The sequence below is a fragment of the Moschus berezovskii genome, chromosome 2 (genome assembly GCF_049115385.1).
Source record: "Moschus berezovskii isolate FMDL1 chromosome 2, NW_MosBer_1.0, whole genome shotgun sequence".
NCBI lineage: Eukaryota > Metazoa > Chordata > Mammalia > Artiodactyla > Moschidae > Moschus > Moschus berezovskii.
In genome coordinates this window covers 81,861,648-81,883,097 of record NC_142461.1, presented here as the reverse complement: position 1 = coordinate 81,883,097, position 21,450 = coordinate 81,861,648, and the positions used below count along the sequence as shown (strand labels likewise).

General features: G+C 35.0%; 1 protein-coding gene across 1 annotated transcript in view; it reads left to right on the top strand.

Annotated features, from left to right (window-relative positions):
• The window catches only part of LRP1B (LDL receptor related protein 1B), a 2,241,805-nt gene that overhangs the window by 1,312,477 nt on the left and 907,878 nt on the right, over positions 1-21,450 (top strand). The window contains exons 15-17 of the mRNA XM_088842364.1: positions 2,389-2,511; positions 11,459-11,599; positions 18,166-18,291. Of these exons, the coding sequence (XP_088698490.1) occupies positions 2,389-2,511; positions 11,459-11,599; positions 18,166-18,291 (390 nt within the window). The remainder of the gene's footprint in view (positions 1-2,388; positions 2,512-11,458; positions 11,600-18,165; positions 18,292-21,450) is intronic.

Below are 21,450 nucleotides of genomic sequence, written 5' to 3'. Positions count from 1 at the left end.
TTTTAGATTAATATAAATTCTTATTTCTATTTATTTATAAAATATATGAAAAAAGAAATAATGTGATTATTAGCATTATTACCTGGAAATGAATAATAATTTGTGCTCTAAATCCTTACTTTTATAATGATCATATATATATATTCTCTAAATATTAGAGAAGTCATTTAATTCTTTAGATCTTCAGTAGTTTCACCCACAATGAGATGAAGCCTATCTTTATAATTTTATTATAAACTTAAAATGAAAGTGTATATAAGGTAACTAATCCTGGGATTGATGAATTATGGATATTCAAAATGAAAGCTATCAATATGTTAATAAACACTTTTAATGATATTTTTGTGTAAAGATTTTATTGCTCTTTGTGGTCAGTTGTGTTTTCAAGAAAATATTATTATATGACTACTTTTGCAAGGTATTAACATTTCAGTAAAGACTATTATATAAATCCTATCTGGAATATGTTTAAGTGATAAATTCAAAAAAACATTGGGATATGACTAAAAACATTCTAAGCAGTTCCAATGAGATATGGAATAATTCAAATTAATTTAGATTTTTAATTTCTATCTTGACAGTACAAATACCAGTTTCTCTCTTTCAATATACTGTACGCACAGAAAAGGAAATACTTTAAATCTTGAGTATAATAATTTATTTCTAAATACTTAAATTTAAATTTTATATTCAATGGCACTAGTAAGTATGAATCATGCTGTTGAGTAAACAAGTATGACTTTCAGCATATATTTTTGGAAGGAAAATATAGCTTAATATTGTTCTTAGTACTTTCTTCTTTTCTTACTGCTTTAAATTATTCATATACTTCTCAAAATATTTTGAGCTAATTCTCGTTTTCCAGATTCTGTATGTTACTAAAATATTCACTGTGTAGTTTAGTCCTGTTCAAAATGTGCATAATGTAGACAGAACACCTAAGCATCCTATGAAGTATTGTATGTTTATTCCATTGTCTTGGAATAAATATGACTAAATCTGGAAGTTGCTTAAAAATGTTCTTTATTCCCTGTTGAAAAAAACCTGAACTGAACTTAACTTCCTTAGTTTTTAAAAATATATTTAAATGTATATATATATATTTGATTTTTATAAACATTGCAAATTGAATTTACTTCTCAGAATAATGAGAAAAAAATAATTATACACTTTAGATTTTTTTTCTAATTTGAGGACACAATGACAATCTATGGGAGTGAGTTAAATATTTATTGCATATAGCAACATTTCAAGTTTTTTAGCTCATTTATTAATACTCTTCATGGCACATCTAACCCCTTAAGCCCACAGTATAATGGCCTAATCTGTCACTTTTGTCACATTTTTGGAGCTTGAACTTTAACTGCCAATACAGTTTTAATCATCATATTATTGACTATATGTCTCCCAGTAATTAAAACTCTTAATTTTTAATGTTTGAGTAAAATATTCTGATGTAGTTGAAATGTTATTTATTGATATCTTGGAAAATGCAAGGTGTATACATAGTGTAAAATGATCCTGGCATTTACACGGCCAGCTGGGCTGCTGGTCTACACATATGTATCTCAGAAAAGAGACTTTCTTCCTCACCTTTCCAACTTGTAGGAATGAATAGCGTCAAAATGATGACAACCTAAATTTTACTTACTTTGACATACACCTTTATAGAACAGATACTCCAGCCTCTTCATAAATTTACCTCAGTTTTATCTGAGTCTCCAAGGCTGTCTCACATATGTTCATGAGTAACACCATTATGAATTTCCCTTCAAGCCTGCTTTATTGATAGCAATCAGATGTCTCTTCAGTGCCTCCTCCATGGGATTTCCCAGGCAAGAACACTGGAGTGGATTGTCATTCTCTTCTCCAGGGGATCTTCCCAACCCAGGGACTGAACCCGGGTCTCCCTCATTGCAGGTGATTTTTTACCATCTTGCAGGTGATTCTTTACCACCTGAGCCCCCAGGGAAACCCTTTCTGTTTATTTGGGATTCAAAGGCACATCCATAATGCCTGTCTATAGTCTACTTTCTGAAGAACTCAAACTTGAATATACAAGGCCTCTAATAGGAATCTATCCTGGACAGACACCATTTAGTTCACTCTGTCTTTTTGTCTTCTGTTGCCTCTCTGCACACAGACCCCTGTATCTTCCAAGCAACATGTAAATTCCTTTTATGTACCAGTGCATCATATATTTTCAAGCCTTTTTGGATTTCATTTATGATTCAGCAGGAATCCTGATTACATGAATGTGTTCATGGTGTATATGTGTGTATACTTGTATGCCTACAAAACATCTCCGAGAAAGAACATGAATCCCAACTTGCTAACTTTGTATGGAATCAAGAGTTCTCTGACGTAGTTTCTTCACTCCTCTTACAGGTGACAATATGTGCCGAGTCAATAATGGAGGCTGTAGTACCCTGTGTTTGGCCATCCCAGGAGGCCGAGTATGTGCCTGTGCTGATAATCAACTTTTAGATGAAAATGGGACCAATTGCATATGTAAGTTTCTTTTCATCTTACATTCATGGTTTATTTGTGTCTTTTTGACAAACCATAGCTGATGAAACCAAAGGAATTAAAATCAAACTTGGAAAGAGAAATTCAGATAATTACTTAGGTATAATTCTTTTTAGACTATAAATAATTAAAGGAATTAATATCTAGTATACAAATGAATCGGAGAAGGCAATGGCAACACACTCCAGTGTTCTTGCCTGGAGAATCCCAGGGACGGGGCAGCCTGGTTGGCTGCCGTCTATGGGGTCGCACAGAGTCGGACACGACTGAAGTGACTTAGCAGTAGCAGCAGTAGCATACAAATGAATAATGATAAAAATGCAGTTTAGCAGAGTATCCTGGTACTGCTGCATCTATTTTGTGCTGTGCTGTGCTTTGCTCCGTCACTCAGTTGTATCTGACTCTTTGCGACCCTGTGGACAGTAGCCCGCCAGGCTCTTCTGTTCATGGGGATTCTCCAGGCAAGAATACTGGAGTGGGTTGCCATACCCTCCTCCAGGACTCAAACCAGGGTCTCCTGTATTGCAAGCATATTCTCTACCAGCTGAGCTACCAGGTAAGCACCTAGCTTAGTAAAAGTAAAAAATAATTATATGCCACAGAAGAAGATATTTCTTAAAATTGTTAGGGAACCTCACCATCAGTAACTGTAACTGCATATAAATGAAAAATCTATTTATAATGCCATTATTGAACTACTAGGGCATTTCAGTGTGTATTATCCAGTATAAGAACCCAACAACTATTACCTATGATTATTATCAGTAGTAGAAAAAATAATAACTTGTATGATATATAGTTATAAGGATCCACATCAAAATTCCCTAGTAGTTCATTGTTCTATAGTGGCATTATAAATGGATATAGCTTTCGAAGTCAACATTTTTATTATCTTATCCACATCTTTTCTTCTCTAAAAGAAATAAGATGTTGCAGATTAGTTGAAATCTTCTTTATTACACTTACTACTTAATGACCAAACAAAATTTGTCTTCAAAATTCTAGAAATGATCTTTATAACTAAAGAATATTTTGATCTAATATACTTCATAATACAAATATGAATTTACCCATGGGCAAGGTTTCCCCCCCCATTATTAATAGAATTTTAAAAATTGCCTATATAAGACACTGCCTGTAGGAAATAGTTCTCTATGGTGTACGTCCTTTGATTCATCAGATGGTATCCCTTCCTTTGTTCAGTGGTATTATTTAGTAATTTCTGTTTGGTTGTTGTTTTCTTATATCAGACAAGATCTACCAAGACCTATAGTTTGGGAACAGACAGGTATTAAACATTGCTCTGAACAGCAGAAAGTCTGTCCAGTTGCCTGGTAGATTAAATCTTATCTTAGTTATTGGGATAAATGGTATGATTCACATGTATATTTCTCAGTTTGATTTCTAGCATAGATCCTTCTAAGATTATTCTGGTACAAAATGAGATTCTTTGCTACTCTAGCTGGATGACTTTGCTATCAGAACAGATGAAATGGACACACACAGAGGCACCTACATACAGAGATCCACCTTTGTGGATCTTCACGAGGTTCATTCCTGCCTTTGCTCTACCCTGAGAATTCCTCTCAGAAATGAAAAGTTGCACTGCAGTGTCTCCTTTTTATGGTAGCCACAGACCTTACCATCAGTACTGGAGGAGTAAAGAGCATTTCATTCTACCTAAAGATAGATGAGCTTATTCAATTTCAAGTGGAATAACTTAGAGAGGCTTCTCATTGAATATTAAATCTCGTCTTCTTGGTCTTCCAAAAAAGTCAAAATTCAGTAAAGATAGTGTCAATAAAAGGATCAAGAGGCTGATTTCTCAGTAATCTTGGGTTTTTATTTTTCATCTTTGTTTTCATTGTGGGTAATTGGAAGGAAAGTGTATACATCAGGTACTAATAACTAGATGACCTTTTAAGCTTTAAATTTTCTAATTAGCTCTTTAGTTTTAATTGTGTAAATTATAATAATATGTATTATTTGCCTCCCTATTTCCTTTATTCTTATGCCCCATTAAAAATTATGGATTCCTTATGTGTTTGCATATCTATAACTATATTGATACTGATATATAAAAGATTTATCACTGGGCTATCTCTGTGTAAATAAAAATTAGGTGACTTTTGCTTGTAAGGAAATACCATGCACAATGTTTGTCATTTAGCTGATGTTAAGAGATTTGATATGATAGTTCATATATGACTATACATCTGTTGAAAGTTAAAGGAGATTTCTGTGAGACTATTAGTGTATTTTAATGTTTATAATTCATGGATGAGGAAACCCCAATTCAATTAAAGGTAATAGAAATATTTTTATCTATAGATGTTACACTAAACACTGTTAAATCATAAAAGCAAGTGAGTATTTATTTGAGAATTTGTTATGGCATTGGAAGTTCAAAATTTTACTAGATTTTTCATATGGCATGAAACTTATCTAGATTCTTTTCTAATGTAATGGGAGAAATTAAGAGAAATATTATAGTAACTAATTTATTGCAAAATAGTTAAAGTGTGTTTATATAAATTATTCCAGTTTCTATTCATTTAGTAGCAACTTTTTTATAAAGATAATTTAACCTTAGTTTGCAGATGAGGAAATTAAAGTCCAAAAAGGATAACAATACATGGAACTCATGGTTGCAGACTATATGGCGAAACAAGTATCAGTGTGTCACTAACTTCTCTTTAATGCTCATTGCTCTGGGCTTCTGACTTAGTTTAGGCCAGATTACAGACTTGTGAACTGATTTCAACTGTAATAACATTTTAACCGGCTTTAAATATAAATCTGTAGCAAAACAAAAAATACACGTTACAGTCATTGAGATATGATCTTCCTGGTTTTAGTCATCCTCACTGAACTAGCATCAAATCAACAAAAACCCATTGGCAGATGGTCAGGCCAGAATTAGACACCAATAGTTGTTTCTCAATGAACTTGTGCCAGAAAACAATGCCAGACGAGGCATTCACCCAACAGAAAAATATTGGTATGCTACATGGTTGATTAAGGATGCATTTTAATGCCATGCCTGGAAGGAATTAAGAATGAGAGTAGGCTGGGCTCTTCGTTTTTGTGAACCTCCTTGTGTCATGGTCAAATCTCACAATTAGAAATGAGGCCTGGTGTAGTGTAGTAACCGGGAACTTACTGCCCTGAAGAAGCATATGTAAAATTAGTTGATCACTGATCAAGTGAGTTTGTTTCTTTTAAATCTATCTTGATGACTTGGTAGGGAAAATCACAACACAGAAAATTAATAAATGAGAATATGAGTAATACCAAGAAAGTAAGATAAGCTCCCAAAAAAATGATAGTCAATATTTTTTTTTTCGAAATAGCATAATAATTTCATCTAGAGTATTGAGACAGTAGAACAGTAATTATTTAAATGCCTCTTTTGTGGCCTGGAAAAAAAAAGAAAAAGAACAGAACTTTCCAATATGCCTTACCCAAGAGATCAACTTAAACACTGACCAAAATATTGGTCATCCAAGGGTAGCATTGCACAATTATATGTCAGTGGTACTCTGTGACCTTCTTCACCTTCTGGAACACCAGATATATTCCTCTGTCAAAAACAGTGCTCTGCTATGGCTCAGCCATTTATCTGTTCAGCTGTGACAAGCCTTATGTTCTAGGATATATGCAATCTAATGTGTAGTAAAAAGTTTAAGGCAGTAAAAAGTTTAGAAGCCTCATCCAGGTGAATATTTATGGCCTCCTGTGCATAGGAAGTCACAGAAGATTATGTACCACTTATGTTGGCTGCTCAGAAGACCACTCTATCTCATGAAAGGTCATCCTGCTATGATCTAAAGGAGAAAATTCAAAAATCATTGCAGCATTTTTCACACTGCCTTTCTATATGGGCAGGCTTACACAGAGTCATTCAGCAAACTACAACTTCACGTTTTCTTTTAGTTTTTCTCTTCCCCTATTCAAATCAAGGAATAGTTAGAAATGGTGTACTTCCAAAATGCCAAAAAAAAAAAAAAATCTGTCAAGCAAATAAACATATCCTAATGTGAAACATACAGGAACAATTGGGAAATTGTATTATATTTTTATCTTAGACTAATGGTTTTATTACTAAGTAATCATAAGTTTGGTATCAGTGAGTCAGCCAGTCAGTTCAGTCGCTCAGTCGTGTCAGACCCTTTGCGACCCAATGAATCGCAACACACCAGGCCTCCCTGTCCATCACCAACTCCCGGAGTTCACTCAAACTCATGTCCATCTAGTCGGTGATGCCATCCAACCATCTCATTCTTTTCCAATGAGTCAACTCTTCGCATAAGGTGGCCAAAGTATTGGAGTTTCAGCTTCAGCATCAGTATTTCCAATGAACACCCAGGACTGATCTCCTTTAGGATGGATTGGTTGGATCTCCTTGCAGTCCAAGGGACTCTCAAGAGTCTTCTCCAGCACCACAGTTCAAAAGCATCAATTCTTCAGCGCTCAGCTTTCTTCACAGTCCAACTCTCACATCCATGCATGACCATTGGAAAAACCATAGCCTTGACTAGACAGATCTTTGTTGGCAAAATAATGTCTCTGCTTTTCAATATGCTATCTAAGTTGGTCATAACTTTCCTTCCAAGGAGTAAGCGTCTTGTAATTTCATGGCTGCAATCAGCATCCATAGTGATTTTGGAGCCCAAACAAATAAAGTTTGGTATCAGTTCAGTTCAGTTCAGTAGCTCAGTCGTCTCCAACTCTTTGCGACCCCATGAATCACAGCACGCCAGGCCTCCCTGTCTGTCACCAACTCCCAGAGTTCACTCAAACTCATGTCCATTGAGTCGGTGATGCCATCAAGCCATCAACAGCAAAACGTCAGTTGAGAGAGGAGATAAGAGCTAGTTTAGAATATATTATCACAATGGGGTTGAAGAGAATAAAAGCAAAATTAGAAACAGAGAAACTTGTTCTTGGGCACCAAAGCTTATTAAACCAAGGTCAGGAACATATGTATTAAATTCAAACACTGAACTGAAATCCAAATATATGATTCAAAACTAAAATAATAATAAGTTTATTAGTCGGCTTTCTTCATTTACTTCTTTATATTCTGGACATTAACACTATTAATGATTCTACCAGTTTTTACCAAAGAAAAGAATTAATTCTGGAGTGCATATTTCCCTTGCAGTTTATTGATGGGTCATGTAGAGACCTTCTAATTCCACTGCTCTAACAGCAGGTATCATAGGATGTGTGAAAACTGGCAGTTCCTTGCCAGGCAGCCTAAATTAAAGGATTGTTTCTTACTTTGTCAGTTTTCTTACTAGTGAGATAATGTTATAATATTTTTACTAGAAGTGACCCTGACAGTAGAATTACAGGTTTTGAATCATTTTTCAAATTCACAGTGCAAAGTACAACTCTGAAGCTAAGATTATAAGTATAGTGTCTGTTAATATGCTGAAAGCAATTCGTGGTTGTTCCTAAATACCCAAGTGCAATATGGATTCCATCACATTAAGCCTTGGAACAAAGTGACATGGATGGTGGAGCTTTTCCTGTATGTTTTTGGTAACTAACATATTAACCCACTAGAGTTTCATAGATTTAAACAGAAGACATGCAATTCCTGGATCAGGCACAAAGGATTGTATTAATCAAAGCAGGTCAGTAAGTTGCGCATTCACTTTGATTCTCTTTGCTCCATCCCACCTCCACGTCATATGAAGACTAGGCCCAGAGAGGCCAGGTGGAGGTGGCACACAGAGTGTGTTTGTACCACAGATGAAGAACTCTTGAGCTTAAAGGTCTTCTAAAAAATCTACCCAACCTTTGCTTTGAAAGGTGATATTATCTTTTATTATCCCGGTTAAGGAAGAAACCTGCTCTCTGTTCTAAAAGGTAAAACTACTTGTATCTTCCAAGTCTGATAGCTATTTAAACATCCTTGAAAAAATAATCCAGAATAAAAATTGACACAAGACATGTAGAAACACCAAGAAGAAATGCCTGTCCAACAAATTATAGGGCTTAGAAGAATTGTAGACAAACTTTTAAATGTCAAAAATATTCATATATGTTTAATATGTGTCATTATAGCTATAAGTGATGCCTAACTGCTGTTACAAGTGATTACTAATATGTATTAATGACATTGATATAAATCATTATCAGAAGCAGTAAACATGAAAGTTAAATTTTCTCAGGAGGTAAGCAATTATCCTTAACCTATTATGAAAAATGAAAATGTAACCTTTGTAATCTGTTTTTGAAAAGTGCCAGCTGTATATGAGCAAACATCATTTAAAAATAACTGACTACCCACATATATATGAAACTACCCACATATATTAAAAACAAGTTAGAAATTATTCCTGTTTTCATTCATTCCATAATGATCTAATTATCAGTTGAAAGCATTTGAACCTTAAGTAGATTTAAAGACCTTGTCTCTAAATTGATTATGTTAAAGAGTATTTAATTTGGAAATATCAATTTTCTAGGGTAGTTTGTCTTTCCCTAGACAAACTAAACTTCTTTAATATAGATATAATTTTTCAGAAGCAAGTATGATTTTACTCTTGTCTATGGATATTTTTGATCATTCCTTAAAACTGTGACTTAAGTAATTTGATCAAATGATCATGTAAAAACGTCTTTTAAATTAGGCAGATTTTTATCACTTGAAATCAATAATTTCTTGTTTTCTGCAATGTTCAAGCTGTGAGACAACAGAAATGACTATTTCTTTTGACATGATTTAAGAAAATATTAAACCTGAACTTAAGTAGGGAAGAAAACTGATTACATCTCCAATCAGGTTTCCTGTCCCATGGTGGGGGGGAAATTAATTCTAAAAGCCTATTAACTATTAGGCTTAACAATTATAAAGTAGAAATTAATCAAGCTACTAGTTCCAGTTCTAAGGTGGGCTTGTGTAGATTCAAAAGAAGAAACTATATATACCACCCTCAAAGTTCTTAAGATCTAACCGAGCAGACAAAGCTCAAAATAAGGGGAATTTGCATGTTGTCAGTGATCAGTTCTAGAGATTCTGAGAGAAAAGCTAGATCCTAGAGATGGTCAGACACATCCCACATTATACCTCTATTTTGTCATGATTCTCATCCTCATTCCTAATTGCTACTATAAAAAGTTACCCTGGGATTGAATAGGAGACCCAATGACCTCCCTTATTTTTTTTTTTATTGTCATTTCCTTGAGATGTGTTCTCTTTTTTCTTGCTCTCTTTATATATATATATATATATATATATATATATAGTGTGTGTGTGTGTGTGTGTGTGTGTTGACATGCCTGGTGGCTCAGTGGTAAAGAATGCTCCTGCCAATGCAAGAGATACAGGTATAATCCTTGGTTGGAAAGATTCCCCCAAAGAAAGGAATGACAACCCACTCCAGTATCTTCCCTGGAAAATCCCATGGACAGAGGAGCCTTGTGGGATACAGTCCATGGGGTTGCAAAAGAGTTGGACACACACACAAAACAACTACACACACACACACATACATAAAATATACACACATGCATGCACATATATACATTTATATGAATATGTACCTGTATATTCTTTTAAAAACTGTTACTTGCAATTGACTTTATGCAATGGCAGCATTAAAGAAATTGCTTCTTCTGCATTTTGTTATTGAGAAAGATTAAACAAGGAGGAAAAATTACTATTAGGTCCTATATACAGAGCCTGCTTTTGTGAGAGGGAACAGAAGACACACAGGATTACCTTTTATCTCATTGAATATTTCATTCACCACACTGATTATATTTTTCACCCTTAAGACCTTAATTTTTTAAAAAAGACCTTAAATGAGACTCTGGATTGTATAGGACAGTTTTCCGTTCTCTACCTCGTGCACCCACATGCCTTGTGTCTTGTTGCATAACTCTCTGAAGCAGATTCTTTGCAGCTATGGTTCAGTGCTGTGTTTCCTCTTCCATTCTCTGCATCAGGGAAAATACAAGGGTTAGAGGAGTGGAACACAGAATGTTCTGGAAATGGCATATATGTTTTCTCAATACCCTTTATTATTGAAGTCCACATAGGTTTTGTGACAGTTCATCAATGTGAACCAGCTACCCCAAATAAAATTTAAAGCTGTTAGATCTAGAATGGAAAAACTGGCTTGTTTCTTCTAGTAATAAGCCACTTTTGATAATTCAATGTCTTTTTCAGTCAATGAAATACAGATAATTTACTTTAGCTGTCACCACATTCCCTTCAGTTTTTAGATTCTATTGAATCCACTCAGAGAAGTGTAGTAGCACTTTCAATATGTGAATAAATCCCAATTAGTGGAATTTCTGAAATTTGATTAGAGAATATGGAATATATGATAAAAACACTCCAAAGAATCAGAATGTATAATGAGATTATTTTGGTTAACTTAAAATTTCCATAAATATTTAACCAGATCTAACTGGCTTTTTTTTTTTTTTTTCACTTTCAGACCAGTGAAACAAACATAACCATCAATGCTGTGTGCTAGTCCTTTGTCTTTTCACTTTGATTAGTTTTTGACATATTTTCATGTGAAAAATGAAAGTGTTAGTAGCTCAGTCATGTCTGACTCTAAAGGTGGAGGTAATAAAATTCTTTGCCATGCCTTCAGTTAAACTTCTGAATGAAAGTTCTTTAAAAAGTAAAACTACAAACAACAAAAATATGAGATAGTATTTTATCATTATTGTTATTATTATGTTGGTGACATTTGCTTAAAATGAATCTCCACAATTCTTGCAGAATAATTATTGTTGGAAAACTTAAATTTTTCTCATTTCCAGAGATGGTTGCCTCTACAATTCTTTCATTATTTTCTGCGAAATGCATGTATGTTGTTATTATACAAAATTATCTTTTAATGAATTGAAAATATCCAGCATTGCTTATATATCTTGTTTGTTTGTTGAATCCTAGTTAATCCTGGAGAAGTATTGCCTCAGATATGTAAAGCTGGAGAATTCCGCTGTAGAAACAGACACTGCATCCAAGCTCGGTGGAAATGTGATGGCGATGATGACTGTCTGGATGGAAGTGATGAAGAGTCAGTCAGTTGCTGTAGGTTCTCCTACAAGTTATAGTAAAACTTGCTGAGTTCTTGAGTGTGTGAACTGTTAAAGCAGTCTGGGGGAGAATATCTAAAATTCTAATTGATGCAAATTGAACTTTGTTTTGTTCTTCCCAGTCATCGTTTTGTATAGACATTAGACCTAAATGACGATCTTTGTATACCTTTAGAGCACTGTTTTTCTCATCCTTCCCCATTTTTGCATATTACCATTTTGGTTGCTTTGGAAATTCTCTTCTTTCCTGTTTTGTGCTGTCAGCACCACCATACCATTGTTCGGAGGTTGCTCTAGGAGACCCCTTCGGATCTCTGGATTTAAAGATGTGAAAAATCAATTTAAACTCCCCCAAGACAGAATTACTCATAAAGGAGGTCACGATCCACTCCATTGTTCCTTGGCAACAGAGCCTTGGAGATGGTCCAAGGAAACAGACATGTGCTTGGAACATGTTATTACCTAAGTTCACTAGCTCAGTTCATAGTACGAGACACATATGGGGCACTCAGATTATTAAGGAAGTTAAAAGTTTGATTTCTCCCCTTGCCTTCTATTTAGCTCTTCATCATTTATTGCAATAGTAATAGTGTCATGTTTCACATAGGGATCAGGGAATGACCCACAAATGTAGAGGACAACAATTTGAGAAGCAGATTAAATAAACTTTTGAAAATATATTTGATTTGAATCACTACCTTAGTGGTGTTGAAAGATATAAAATATCTTATGTGGAGAGAGGTATACGTTGAACATATTTATCTTTAGTCTTTTCATTTGACTTAGATACATTATTTTTAAAAAGAAAATGATTATTTTTCAATTAATGACTTTCAGGTTAAAGTGGCTGAACTGATTTAGAGTTGATTGGCAATCCTCCGTTTCCCTTTTTTTAAAAATCAAGAATATCAAGATGAAGTTTTAAAGATTCTTTGTTAAGAATGAATAAAATTGGTCTGAGCACCTGTAATATGAATTTGTGCACAAATTCTAAAAATATGGACTTTAAAAAATATTTTCAAAGTTTATAAAATATATAATAAATTTAATTAATATGTAAGTATAGCACTACTTTCTGATTTCCAAACATTCAACATTATGTACTTCTTATTTTCAATCCTATTAATATTAATACTTATACTCTAAAATGTGCCACGAATAAAATGTTAAATATTAAATTGATACAACCAGCCAAAAGTTTTGAAGTAGGAGGAACATTTCATCTAAAGATAAAGGGTGTTTTCTTCCCCTTCTTTTTAACACAAATAATATGTTATTTATTGATTAGATTGTCTCATTTTTCATGACTCGTAATGTTAATTCATGGTTGAAGTGAATGCTTCCTATGTATCAACTCCCTGCATAGTCACAGTGCCTGTGCAGAGCAGAGGTATTTCATCAGAGTATTTAGGAATTAATCCTACAGGTTCATGTTCTGTGTGATTGTTTTTTTCACCAACTCACAAGCTAATTTCCTCCAAGAGTATAAGGGAAATTACATTTGCACTGTTAATTGTAGTATTAAAATTCCTAGTCTGTATTGTTCATTATTTTTAGCACTTATTTATCTCCTCATCCAAGCCTACACCGTGGGCTTTTCCTGGCATCTTCTATTTTATATATGGTTGGTGGTGGTTTAGTCGCTAAGTCGTGTCCGACTCTTGTGACCCCACAGACTGTAGCCTGCCAGGCTCCTCTGTCCATGTGATTCTCCAGGCAAGAATACTGGATTGGCTTGCCATTTCCTTCTCCTATTTTATGTAAAGTCCATATTCAATTCTAGTCTTTCACTAGTCTTCCCTTAACTAAAGCCCACTTTCCATACTTCTTCCAGATTAATAGCAATGTAATCTTGTTACTTCAATAACTGGATAATCAGAAAATTAAATTCTAAAATCCACTGAATCTCATATAAAGTACTTCATAGTATATCTGACATTTACATTTCTGGCTTTAAATGTCTATCATGTTTCTACTTACCCTCTTTGTCTTTACCAAGTTGAATTACTTATAAATCTCTAAAAATGTTCTTTTCCTTCTCTTTTTGTCTTCTTTGACATTGCATTCTCTGTTCCCAGTTATGTATTTCACCATAGTTTACCACTGTCTCCACAGGGAAGTCTTTTTTACGCTAGCCATCTCTTTTCTCAATATAGTCCACTTGGTTAAATGTCTCTTGGATATTCTTTTACTATGGTAGTTGCCAAACCGTATTGCAAATACATGCTTATTTATTTGAGCATCTAATAGATGAATGTGAGGGGACACATTAATTTGTAGCATCTTTGTAGTCTCGGTGTCTAGCATAGTAGCTAGCACATGGATGAATGAATGACTAAATCAGAGGGGCAAAGTAAAATTAAACATCTTTGGTCATGGGAAATAGATGGGGAAACAGTGGAAACAGTGTCAGACTTTATTTTGGGGGGCTCCAAAATCACTGTAGATGCTGATTGCAGCCAGGAAATTAAAACACGCTTACTCCTTGGAAGGAAAGTTATGACCAACCTAGATAGTACATTAAAAAGCAGAGACATTACTTTGCCAACAAAGGTCCGTCTTATCAAGGCTATGGTTTTTCCCATGGTCATGTATGGATGTGAGAGTTGGACTGTGAAGAAAGCTGATCGCCGAAGAATTGATGCTTTCGAACTGTGGTGCTGGAGAAGACTCTTGAGAGTCCCTTATACTGCAAGGAGATCCAACCAGTCCATTCGAAAGGAGATCAATCCTGGGTGTTCATTGGAAGGACTGATGCTAAGCTGAAACTCCAATACTTTGACCACCTCATGCGACGAGTTGACTCACTGGAAAAGACTCTGATCCTGGGAGGGATTGGGGGCAGGAGGAGAAGGGGACAACAGAGAATGAGATGGCTGGATGGCATCACCAACTCGATGGACATGAGTTTGAGTGAACTCCGGGAGTTGGTGATGGACAGGGAGGCCTGGTGTGTTGCGATTCATGGGGTTGCAAAGGGTCTGACACGACTGAGCGACTGAACTGAACTGGTCACCTTCCAGCAATATGGTTTCTTCTTTAAACACTGCAATGATTCTAAGCAGCATTATATTCCTGGGATCCTGTAGTTAATATATCAGCACTGCATAATGCATTTCAGGAGTTTATTTTAGATTGCAAGTACTCATAAGCTTCAACCTTGAATACTGTTATTTTACTTCTAAACACCAAATCGCAAGACAATGGATTGTATTTGGGCGTCCTTTTTAACCTCTCATTTATAACATTGTGAAAATAGCAAAGGTTTCTGATCAAGCTTCACTGAAGTGCTTATGCATAAAGTTAGTGCTTGAAAATATTGACCCTCTAATATATTGGATGACTTTTATCCTCCTGAGCAGCTATTCTTGTTAAAGTCCCTGAAGTGATTAGAAAATGTTAATCACACGTAAATACCAAAAAACATAAGGCCTTTTCCTCACATTTATATACTAGGCATAAAAGAGAACTTCTGAAAAGTGATAACTGCTTCATCACTATGACTACTTTAAATAGTGTTTTGTAGAAACTGACTAGAAAGGAATACATTTGCTATGCAACAGCATGATTAATTAGCTAGTTTTTCAAATTCTAAATAAAACTAATACCAACATGTATTTTTATCATACAGAAATGAATCTACTGGGCACAAGGAAAATCACTTCAGAAAGAATGTTGAAATTATGAAATGGATACTGAAGAGCTTGCCAAATCAGTTAGGAATTTAGACTCCAGAATGCAGGGGAAAAGATCACAGGAAGTAAACCTTAAATGGAATCCTGCTGTGCTTAGATATTAGAGGCTTAATCCTTAGTTGTGGTCAGCTTCCCTTAGAGGGTTGGTCATGTCCTCAGTATATTTTGCAGCTTCAGGTTTATTTGTTTGTATTAGGGGAAGTAATACAATTTTAATACAATTACAGTGGAAGTAAGAAATAGATTTAAGGGACTAGATCTGATAGATAGAGTGCCTGATGAACTCTGGACAGAGATTCATAACATTGTACAGGAGACAGGGACCAAGAACATCCCCATGAAAAGAAATGCAAAAAAGCAAAATGGCTGTCTGAGGAGGCCTTACAAATAGCTGTGAAAAGAAGAGAAGAGAAAAGCAAAGGAGAAAAGGAAAGATATAAGCATCTGAATGCAAAGTTCCAAATAGCAAGGAGAGATAAGAAAACCTTCCTCAGCGATCAATGCAAAGAAATAGAGGAAAACAACAAAATAGGAAAGACAAGAGATCTTTTCAAGAAAATTAGAGATATCAAGGGAACATTTCATGCAAAGATAGGCTCGATAAAGGACAGAATTGGCATGGACCTAACAGAAGCAGAAGATATTAAGAAGAGGTGGCAAGAATACACAGAAGAACTGTACAAAAAAGATATTCACGACGAAGATAATCAAGATGGCGTGATCACTCACCTGGAACCAGACATCTTGGAATGTGAAGTCAAGTGGGCCTTAGAAAGCATCACAACGTGCAAAGCTAGTGGAGGAGATCGAATTCCAATTGAGCTCTTTCAAATCCTGAAAGATGATGCTGTGAAAGTACTGCACTCAATATGCCAGCAAATTTGGAAAACTCAGCAATGGCCACAGGACTGGAAAAGGTCAGTCTTCATTCCAATCCCAAAGAAAGGCAATGCCAAAGAATGCTCAAACTACCGCACAATTGCACTCATCTCACACGCTAGTAAAGTCATGCTCAAAATTCTCCAAGCCAGGCTTCAGCAATATGTGAACCATGAATTTCCAGATGTTCAAGCAGGTTTTAGAAAAGGCAGAGGAACCAGAGATCAAATCGCCAACATCCACTGGATCATGGAGAAAGCAAGAGAGCTCCAGAAAAACATCTATTTCTGCTTCATTGAATATGCCAAAGCCTTTGACTGTGTGGATCACAATAAACTGTGGAACATTCTTAAAGAGATGGGAATACCAGACCACCTTACCTGCCTCTGGAGAAACCTGTATGCAGGTCGGGAAGCAACAGTTAGAACTGGACATGGAACAATAGACTGGTTCCAAATAGGAAAAGGAGTACGTCAAGGTTGTATATTGTCACCCTGTTTATTTAACTTATATGCAGAGTACCTCATGAGGAACACTGGGCTGGAAGAAGCACAAGCTGGAATCAAGATTGCTGGGAGAAATATCAATAACCTCAGATATGCAGATGACACCATCCTTATGGCAGAAAGTTAAGAGGAACTCAAGAGCCTCTTGATGAAAGTGAAAGAGGAGAGTGAAAAGTTTGGCTTGAAGCTCAACATTCAGAAAACAAAGATCATGGCATCTGGTCCCATCACTTTATGGGAAATAGATGGGGAAACAGTGGAAACAGTGTCAGACTTTATTTTTTGGGGCTCCAAAATCACTGCAGATGCTGATTGCAGCCAGGAAATTAAAACACGCTTACTCCTTGGAAGGAATATTATGACCAACCTAGATAGCATATTAAAAAGCAGAGACATGACTTTGACAAACAAGGTCCGTCTAGTTAAGGTTATGGTTTTTCCCGTGGTCATGTATGGATGTGAGAGTTGGACTGTGAAGAAAGCTGATCACCGAAGAATTGATGCTTTTGAACTGTGGTGTTGGAGAAGACTCTTGAGAGTTCCTTGGACTGTGAGGAGATCCAACCAGTCCATTCTAAAGGAGATCAATCCTGGGTGTTCATTGGAAGGACTGATGCTAAAGCTGAAGCTCCAATACTTTGACCACCTCATGCGACGAGTTGACTCACTGGAAAAGAGTCTGATTCTGGGAAGGATTGGGGGTGGGAGGAGACGGGGATGACAGAGAATAAGATGGCTGGATGGCATCACCAACTCGATGGACATGAGGTTGAGTGAACTCTGGGAGTTGATGATGGACAGGGAGGCCTGGCGTGCTGTGATTTATGGGGTCACAAAGAGTCAGACACGACTGAGCAACTGAACTGAACTGAATTGAACTGATTAGGGGAAAAGACTCACGATTATTATTTTCATTATTAAAATTACTCAGAATCTCCTGTTTAGCACCAACTCCAGGTGACAAGCAATGCATTTTCCCCAGGAAACATTGAGCAAACATTACACAATCAAACTTATTTAATGTTTCAAGAAGTACTTGTGTAGATGTATGGTTTTTAAAAAAGTATTTTTGATAAATGATTAGGTTATTTGATTCATACTTGTTATGTTCCACATTAACATTTGAGGTTAACTTTATGTTTTTGGTAAAAAATCTGAAGCTAAATAACCTATTGTGATTAGGGATGAGAAGAGAGACAGTGATATAGTTGGTTTTACTGAAGACTTGATAAATGAATATATTTCCTTGTATATGAACTTGAATTCCTTGATATTTCTATACAATTACTACATTTTAACACAGTCTAGTGTATTATTATTTGGTATAAAATATGAGACATTAATGACAGAAGATATAGATCAATTGTACTATAATATAATTACCATAAATTTTCCATATCTTTCCCTTAAAATAATCACAACTCTATCTACTTTAAAATTATTAAATTTGCTTCTCCTCTCCTCCCCCTTTCCTACTCCAGACAATCATAGCTGTCCTGATGATCAATTTAAATGCAAGAATAATCGCTGTATCCCCAAGAGATGGCTTTGTGATGGAGCTAATGATTGTGGGAGCAATGAAGATGAATCCAATCAAACATGTTCAGGTAAAGGTTTGCTTGGATGTATACGTAAATCTCTTCCACACTTAGTCTTCATAAAGATGCCTGAAACTATACTGAATTTTCCTAGTGCTGATGATCTGATTATTGCAGTAGCAAATGAATTCAGAGTTCAATGCCACAAACGCTAGAATACAAATTATCTTTTACTTATTTTTTGGTTATCATTGTGCTTTTAAAAGGAATTTGGCATATTATCCATGCAGGTTGACTGTCAATACACCACTTGGACAAAACTTGTCCCTGTTAAATTTTACTTGGCAATGGAGGTAGAGGTTTGTGAGTATACTATGATTTAGGCTATCTCACAGGAGAATTATTATTATTTTTTTAACCTTGAAACAATATATATATTTTTGTTTAGTCTTCTGTAGAATATCTCTGTAAATAGGTTTCTGTTCCTGGCACACTATTCATGTGGGTTTATTTTTTTTTTTTAATTTTTAAGAATGAAATCCCAAGTCCACTAAGCCTATTTATATTTCCATATAAATTTCTATAATATAATTTATTGTATTGCAATAAATCTTTGAATCCTTAGCTAGATTCTCATTGAATGGGAATATACAGCTCATGGTACACATTGCAGCAGAGGGCCAAAAAGATCATTCTTTATCAGATAAGTGTTGAAAAATGATCCTGACTAGCAGCTGCCTAGTGCTTCTCTTTAAACAATGACAAAAAGTCATATATTTAGTGACTCGTTAATATGATCAGCATTTTTTAATCATTACATATACCGTTAAAATCTATCAATCACCTCACCTTTTCTCTTTGCCAAAATAAGCCATACTAAATACAAATTATTATAATACATTAGTGAAGACTGCAGAGGCATCACATAGAGAAAAGACCAAGAGGTCAAAAAGCCTGGTTTGTACTCTGGATTTTGAAACTGGCATTCTTGAAAAGACCTGTGCCTCCCTGTACCTCAATTTCCACATTTATTACTTTCAACTCTGTAGAAGTATAAATTTTCCAGAGCTTGCACTGTGTACTAAATAACAACAACAAGAATGAAATAGTCACCATTCCGTAATCCTAGCCTCCATTTTATATTCTTTTCTCTCCATGGTGATATATTTACTGAGGATCCACGGGCTAGTCATTCTCCTATCCCTTTATTAAAACCTCGGTCTACTCTTTTAGAGCAACAGATTATTTTCAAGATATTTTGTGTCTTTCATAAGGGTGCTTTGCCAAAGACTATCTAACAGAAAGGGACCTTTAGAGACCAGTTGGGCCTAGGCTCCTACCTTCAAGTTCATTCTTTTCATAGATGAGGTGAAAGAAGAGATTTACCTTAACTCATATAATTGGTAAGGATTTAGGAAAACTCACTTTATCTGTCGCCAGGACCATTGCTCTTTTTACCAAACTATGTTATCTTGAGGATTAGCTAGAATTCAGACATGGTCAATTTAATGTTTCAAAGGTCCCTCTTAGAATATGACTGCAATTTACAATGAAGCATCTTTCTAAATTAGTGCAATTATTCTTCTTTTAGATTAAGATTTAACTCAGAGACTATGTAGTATTATATCCTAAACAGATAGAACTACTTTCACCTTAAATTAACAGGCACTGCTGTCTCCATTCATAATACCATGTCTTCTTCATTTCTATTTGATTTTTGAAAATGTGCCTGTTTCTATATGATTTTTAAAGAAGGATTTGGGATTGATCAGCTACTTACATAGAAAAAGTGAAAATGTTATGTGTAAGAGCAAATAAAAAAATTAATCCTAATTAGTAAGACATTTAAGACACTCCAGGCCTCAGCTCAGTAGAAAATAGAATGCCACTTGCTTGCATCTCGAGTGCTACTTTAAGTGATAGCAGCTGAAGTCTGCTACTCACTACTAGGTCTTGTCATATTTATGATAGCTATTATGGTCACCTTATGTCTTTCTAAATTGAAAAAAAAATACAAAGAGAAAAATAAATATGGCTTTTAGCTTTGAAAACTATGCTGTCATGTTACTATGTATTTCCATTTTGTTTTACCAAAATGAATAGGTCATGCAGCTCACTATCTTGGAAAAATATGGCAAATTCATTAAGTGATTTTCCTGGTTGTTTCTCTACATTTCTAGATATAGATGTATACATGGATATGTATCCTAGATAAAATATTACTCATATGGGGATTATTTTGTAATTGAATCCACTATCCTGTAGCCTTCAGCAGTGTGATTACTGTATATCTAAATGAAAATTCTTTCCTATAACAAACCAATTTTATATTATTTTTCTTTGGGATTTCTCCTCAGTGGATCTACCAATTCAATAAATATCACAGCATTGGAGATAGAATGAGGAAAAATACATGGTAATTTCTTTAAGAAGTTATGAGATAAGATACAAGAAAGACATTCAAACAGTTCATTCCCATAGAACTAAGTTGATCCTCAAAAGGGAGTGCAAAAAGAGCTACTAATTAATCTTTGGCTCTCCTGGAAGGCCTACTAGAGGAGGGGATGTCTAAGCTAAGCCTCACCAAAAATAAATAAATAAATTAGAAAAATGTCTACATAACAGTTTAAATCGTTTAATTAGAAAATATAATCTGATAGGACCATGTGGTATTCACAATTAAAATGAAAAACTAGAACTCAAATGTCAACAGGAATTTCAAAAAGCAGTGTTAACTCAAAATCTTGTAACAATAAGCAATTCAGTGCCATTCATATGAAATATAAAATGTGATTGGGAAAGATTACATAGGGGATTTCAAATGTAAGTATAATACTTTTATTTAAATTAAAATCTCTAGCAAATGTAGAAAAAATTAAGATTTGATAGTTCTGTAAGAAGACAAATAGATGTTAACGATATTTCCTATACTTTTCTATGTGATGGAAATATTTAACTGAAAAAAATAAATAAGTGATTGGGGAGCATAGATTGTGGAGGGTGAAGTCCTTACAGGGTAGGGGGCAGTCAGAGAAAGAGCCTGGAAGGGAAAAGAGGTACGCAAAGGGGCAGAACAGAGCTGATAAGCAGGGTTTGGGAATTGTTTTTCATCAACAACGACAAAACATAGTTTTGTGTACTTTTGAGGGAGACCTAGATACCAAAGAGAAGAAGTAGTTAGATTTAAAAAAAAAAAGGTTTCCCTATAGCAACCATGATGATCCTTGG